Source organism: Colobus angolensis, unplaced genomic scaffold, assembly GCF_000951035.1.
Source record: "Colobus angolensis palliatus isolate OR3802 unplaced genomic scaffold, Cang.pa_1.0 Scaffold113, whole genome shotgun sequence".
Taxonomy (NCBI): Eukaryota; Metazoa; Chordata; class Mammalia; order Primates; family Cercopithecidae; genus Colobus; species Colobus angolensis.
Window position 1 is genome coordinate 178,445 of NW_012112364.1, and position 6,906 is coordinate 185,350.

The 6,906-nt window shown below is 38.6% G+C and overlaps 1 protein-coding gene across 2 annotated transcripts in view; it reads right to left on the minus strand.

The window, feature by feature from the left end:
- PAN3 (PAN3 poly(A) specific ribonuclease subunit) overlaps positions 1-6,906 on the minus strand; it is a 158,656-nt gene that overhangs the window by 5,094 nt on the left and 146,656 nt on the right. For both annotated transcript variants that reach the window (XM_011958276.1, XM_011958281.1), the window contains one exon: positions 1,756-1,894. In XM_011958276.1, coding sequence (XP_011813666.1) covers positions 1,756-1,894 — 139 coding nt within the window. The remainder of the gene's footprint in view (positions 1-1,755; positions 1,895-6,906) is intronic.

Below are 6,906 nucleotides of genomic sequence, written 5' to 3' on the forward strand. Positions count from 1 at the left end.
CTGGTCTCCAACTCCTGACCTCAGGCGATCCATGTGCCTCGGCCTCCCGAAGTGCTGGGATTAGACAGGCGTGGGCCACCGCGCCTGGCCAGTTTTGTGCAGTCTTAATGTAGGTTACTGACAATACTCCCTATAGAGTTTTAAGGAAGTTAAAAGAAGGCAAAGTAGTGCTTAAAAACAAACCATAACATGTTCCCTGAAGGGTTACCACACTGTACATTAATAGTTCTAAATCATGTGCTACAGTAGATATTTTTTCCTGTAGTACTTATAATTTAGGAAAGTTTAGACAAGAGTCAGTAAATGTTTTTATAAAGGGTCAGACAGTAATGTTTTAGGTTTGGCTTACTGTTTATTTTACAACTCTTTAAAAATGTAAAACTATTCAAGGCTCTCAGGCTATAAAAAATAGGCCCAGAGAATGGATTTGGCCTGCAGGCCATGGCTTGCCAGCTCCTGGTTTATACATAAATCTATACAGAGACTACATTTACTCCTGGAGACCAGTTCCAAACTTCATAATGCCAAGTAATTCATAAGGAAAATGTCTTCTTTCTTTTCTCTGTAATTTTTGTCTTTCTCAACCTTTTCTAAAACACAATGCTGCTGGGCGTGGTGGCTCACCGCTATTATCCCAGCACTTTGCGGGTGGGTGGACTGCCTGATCTCAGGAGTTTGGGACCAGTCTACATGGTGAAATCTGTATCTACCAAAAGGACAAAAATTAGCTGGGTGTGGTGGCATGTGCCTGTGGTCCCAGCTATTCAGGAGACTGAGGCAGGAGGGAGGATTACTGCAGCCCTGGGGAGTCAAGGCTGCAGTGAACCATAAGTGCCACTGCACTATACTCTGGGTGACACAGCAAAACCCTATCTCAAAAAAAAAAGCTCACCTCACCTCTCAAATAAATTTATGATCTATTTTTTTAATCTACTTAATTCATCTAATCATCAAATTCACCATTTCTAACAGCTGAACCTGCTAGTAACTAATGTCACTACTATTGTGCTTTTATCATTTACTACTTGATTATAATACCTATAGTTAATAATAAATAACTTGATAACACCCAACATAACTCATAATGATTCAGAAGGGGTTCAATTTTTAAAAAATAAACATAAATTTATTTTTTTGGTTTTTACTACTCATTGTTTTATATAGCATAACAAAACCACATGTAAACAAAACATTGCATAAAGGAGGGAAGCAGTCATTTTGTAATACTTTATCATAATAAAAAGATCCACAATAGAACATTCTAAAATGATTCATGAAGGCCAGGCGCAGTGGCTCACACCTGTAATCCTACCACTTTGGGAGGCTGAGGCAGGCAGATCACTTGAAGTCAGGAGTTCGTGACCAGCATAGCCAACATGGTGAAACCTTATCTCTACTAAAAATACAAAGATTAGCTGCGCGTGGTGATGGGTGCCTGTAATCCCAGCTACTTGAGAGGCTCAGGCAGGAGAATCGCTTGAACCCAGGAGGCGGAGGTTGCAGTGAGCCAAGATCATGCCATTGCACTCCAGCCTGGGCAACAAAGCAAGACTCTGTCTTCCATCGCCCAAAAAAATTATTCATGCAAGTTATTTAAAAAATCCTCCCACTGTAAAAAGTGTTATTAATAAAATGTCTTACAGGCTACTGTAAGAGTACATCCTGATTTCTTATGTCCCCTAGTATTTGTAGAAGATACAACTCTATACACATTATAGGCAGAATTATGATCTTAAAAATCTAAATACAAATTACCTTGTTAAGACAAGAAATGATATGACTGAGGTCAATCCAGGGAGCACCCGCTTCTGTCACCTGATGAAAAAGATGATCCCTAAAGAGTTTCAACAGATAACGGTCTCCAGTCTCTGACCAAGTTGGATCCTTCTGAAACCTGGGGGAAATTAAGATTTTACCTCAGTAACTCATGCTGTATGCTCTGTGGTCATATGTCTATTTTTTAGACTGAAAACTAGTTTAATTTTTTTTTTTCCCAATAAATAAAAAATTGGGAGGGAGTCTGGTACAGTGTTTTTAAAAAACAATCTGACTAAACTAGTAAGTATATGAATTCCAGTTTTCAGTTAGCAACTATCAGGGGGAAATTATCCCTTACGCATTCCTATTTTATAGGACCTCTTTATTTCAGCCCCTACTATTAGATAAAATGGAAAAGATAAAAATGTCTTAAATCTTCTTTTCTTCCTCCCACTCTGTAGGTTACAGAATAGAGAGAGGTCAGATACACCTTCTACTTCACCAATATGTATAAAATAGAAAAATGTTTAGCAAACAAAAAGGAAGTAAATATCAGTTTCCTACCATTCCACGTGAAAGCAAGCTGTAAAGAAGCAGATGACCACTGTGAGTTTTCAGTGACCTTAGGAATTTACAGTCTAACAGGAAACAGACGTTATTCAAATAATCAAAGAAAGCTGTAACTGCATATTTACATAATGCTCCTAAAAGGGATATGACATAAAAACAGAAACATGAGTTCTTCTAGCGGGGCAAGGAAGGTTTTCCAGAGGAAGTAGCGGCTGCCCTTCCCAGAAGAGGGATGCTCCTTTGTCAGAGATCGGTATTTGCATGGAGCACTGAAGAAACTTAAGGAAGGTCATGTGTCTGAATGGGTTGGGGGAGAAAAGAGACGAAAAGAAGAAGACAGAGTGAGGGCAAGGAAAGCGACAGAGTGAAGACAAGAACAAAGAATGGGGGATGAGGACAGAAAATTAAGTAAAAGGCAGATTCGAGACCAGGATGAGAAGTAGGTAGGGATCAGACTACACAGCTTAGGTCATGTTTTAAAACTGGGTCTTTATTCTAAGAACCAGAGGAGAAGCTCACCATATGGTTTTAGCACAATCATATATATATATGTTTTGCAAAGGTCACTCCAAGGACTTCCAATTAAAATGAAGACTAAATACCCATTTATCTCTGCTCCCTCTCAACAGCTCATCAAATTGACAGTAAATGCCTTAAAAAGGGTATAAACACAAGGACAAAGGGATCAGAAAAAGCAACAACAGTGAACAAGAGATAATCATGAACATCTGGAATGCTGAGGCAGATAGGTAAGTGGGATGACTTAGCAGACCTGACAAAACTGAACCCTAATTCTACAGGGGATGTGGGAAGAGGGTGCCCACAGGAAGCAAGCCACCCAGACTGGCATAGCTCAGAAACTGAAGCCACAAAGGACTCCTAAAAGTGCAAGTTTGGACTAAGGATGAAAATAGGAGAATTGAGAAAAGGTTCTATAAACAGCAAACAGATAACCCATCTCTTAACCCCACCCCCACCTCTGTCTGGCAAAAATCTGGAGGTTTTACTTTCTAAAAAGGGTGAATGAGAGAAGCTCGAGCCTCAGGGATGCCAAGCAAACCAGAAGGTGAAGAGCTGAGGAGTGCTGGATGACACCCTATTGGACAAATGCTTTCCCTCTGTGTGGTTCCCAAACCTGGCTTGTCAGGCTTATATCACAGACAGCAGAGGTTGGAAGATTCTTTTTTTTTTTTTGAGACGGAGTCTTGCTCAGTCGCCCAGGCTGGAGTGCAGTGGCCGGATCTCAGCTCACTGCAAGCTCCGCCTCCCAGGTTTACGCCATTCTCCTGCCTCAGCCTCCCGAGTAGCTGGGACCACAGGTGCCCGCCACCTCGCCCGGCTAGTTTTCTGTATTTTTTAGTAGAGACGGGGTTTCACCGTGTTAGCCAGGATGGTCTCGATCTCCTGACCTCGTGATCCGCCCGTCTCGGCCTCCCAAAGTGCTGGGATTACAGGCTTGAGCCACCGCGCCCGGCCGGAAGATTCTTTTCAGGGGATGCTGACCTGTCCAAGACAAATGACAATACTTGAGAGTTTACCAAACACAAACCAAAAATCATGTATAACAACATCACACTGCTTTATCATACAGAAAGGTTCAACATTCTATAATCCCTGCACTCACACAGGCTTCCCATTGGCTTTTTAGGACCTTATTTTTAATACGAACGGGCAGCTAAGTATCAGAAATCTTTTGAGGAGGAAACAAAACAAAACAAAATAAACTCTTGATTCCTATGAGATACTGTAGGGAAAACGGAACAAAACTTAAAACTAAGACAAACACCAACCACCAGTAAAAATCTATTAATTGATGGCCTCAGAAAAACAAGAATTAGATGGTACAAGACAAATATTCAGAAAACAGAATTGTTCTTGGAAAATAAAAATATGATAGCAGAAATTTAAAAATTCAAAGAATTAGAAAAAACCCTTTAATTTTAGAAAAATATAATTGAGATAACTGCCCAGAAAGTAGGACAAAAGAAATTAGAGATATAAAATAGAAGAGAGTATTTTAAAATCAATTGCAAAGGTCTAACATCTGAGCGATGAGAATTCCAGGAAAAGAAGTTATTAAAGAAACAATGAAGACCATGAAGACCATGTCCCAGGACTGAAGGACGTTAAGCTTCCAAGATTAAATGGGTTCACACCTGTTAATCCATCATTACGACTCAGAACCCACACCAAGGAACATCACTGTGAATTTCTGAACATCAGTCACAAACAAAAAACAAAAAACAAAAAAAAAACACCAAAAGCTTGGAGGAAAGAAAAGATTTATAAAGAAAATGGCTTTGAATCTGCCTGGAAGTTAAAAGGAACAATGCTTCAAATTCTGAACTATCATCACTATTATTTACCTATGTACTGAAAGTACCCACTAACACAATCACTCAAGAGAAATTAGAAGTATAGAAACTGGGAAGGAAGCTATCATTATTTGCAGATGATATAATTAAACACCTGGGAAACTCGAAGAGAATCTACTGAAAACGACCCAAACAGTAAGGTACTAGAGCATAAAATTTAAAGAAATCAAGAATTCTCATATACACAAATAACAAGAAGACACAATGGGGGAAATTTTCCCATTTATAATAGCAACAAGATGAAATACCTAAGAACACACACTCAGTATGCTATAACTATATAAAAAACAACTTCAATACTACTGAAGAATACAAAAGTAGACATCAACAACTGGAATGACATCCCATGATCTAAAACCACATCTAAAACCACATCTAAACCACATCTAAAACCACAAATGTTCCCAGAGTTTAAACATGACAAACAGGCTATCTTCCCTATTAAGAAACCATCAGGTTTATTGTTTTTTTTTTTTTAACTAAAGAACTGATTCTAGAATTTGTACAGAAAATTAAATAGTATTAGGAAAATAACAAAGTGGTGCCCAATAAATAGAGATGGGAAACAATACTGCTAGATTGCAAAATTCAATTTCATGATTGAATTAAAATAGCATGGGAGAGGCGTGGCTTCAAACCAGTGAGGAAAAGCTAGATTGTTCAACTATTCAATAAATAGCTTTTGGACTACTAGGTAGTCTTGGCGACAAGGGGAGATGGACTTAACACCTTACGCCCGATACAATTTCTAACTACATAAAACATATTTAATATGAAGAAATGAAACCACAAATGTTCTGGAAAAAAACATGAAATAGTTCCCTCGTAATCTTCGAGTAGAAAGAGGCTTTCTAACTATGATTCAAAATCCAGAAGCATAAAATAAATTTGGTCAATTACAGTACACACACAAATGTCTCCAAGGGTGGGAAATGAGCAGTCAAAAAAAAAAAAAAAATCACAAAAAGAGTGAATCTCTTTAGCTCTTATATATCAATAAGAAAGACAAGCAATCCAACTGAAAATAAAGATGGGCAAAGGATACGAATTGAACAGGACATAAGAATGGATCAATAGCACAAAACAGATACTCAAACATGCTCGTTAAGAGTAAATAGAACATAAAACTGCATTTAAATTCAATTTCTCACCTACAAGGTTGACTACAATCTAAGGGTTTGAAAAACGTATTTTGGTGAGGCAGTCTCATGAATTACACACAGGTAAACTATTCTCCAATAGTTATGAAATTATTGTGACGTACCGACTGACCTAGCAATCATAATTGGCCCATATTTACATATATATAAGATTAAGTATGCACAAGTTAGTCCCTACAGTATCGCCCACCCTAGCAAAGGGCTGAAAACAGCCCAAATGCCCACCCATAAGGAACTGGGGAAACATACTATAATATATCCGCAGGATATACTACTATCAGGCCATAAAGTGTGAGGAGACACACAGCACAGTGGATACGAGCACACACTCTGGAACCATACTGTCTAGACTAGAGTCCTGGATCATATACTTATTAATTATGCAATCTTTGTTTAAGTTATTTAACCTCTCTATGCTGCAGTTACTCTGTTAAATAGGAATAGCATGGTAACTCCATCACAGGGTTGTTATGAGGAATAAGCTAGGTCATATTTGTAAACTATTTTGAATAGTGCTTGGTATATACTAAACATATATAAAGATTTCTAAAATACACAGTTATGACAAAATACACTGTATACAGTTTACAATTTTTATATATTTAAAGAGGGAGGGGATAAGAATATATGGTTGTATTTGTAACTCTGGAATAATACAGAAGAAACTAAAAATATAGACGGATGGGGGCAACTGGGAATAGATATTGGGGATGTCAGGTATGAAAGAGAGACTTCTACAGTTTTCACTGCAAACTTTTCCTACTTTTTACTTTATTCATAGACAATCTATTTTAAAAATTTAATTAATAAGAATAATTTCCTGGCTGGGCGCAGTGGCTCGTGCCTGTAATCCTAGCACTTTGGGAGGCAGAGGCAGGTGGATCACCTGAGGTCAGAAGTTCAAGACCAGCCTGGACAACACGGTGAAACCCCGTCTCCACCAAAAATACAAAAATTAGCTGGGTGTGGTGGCATGTGCCTGTGGTCCCAGCTATTCAGGAGACTGAGGCAGGAGGGAGGATTACTGCAGCCCTGGGGAGTCA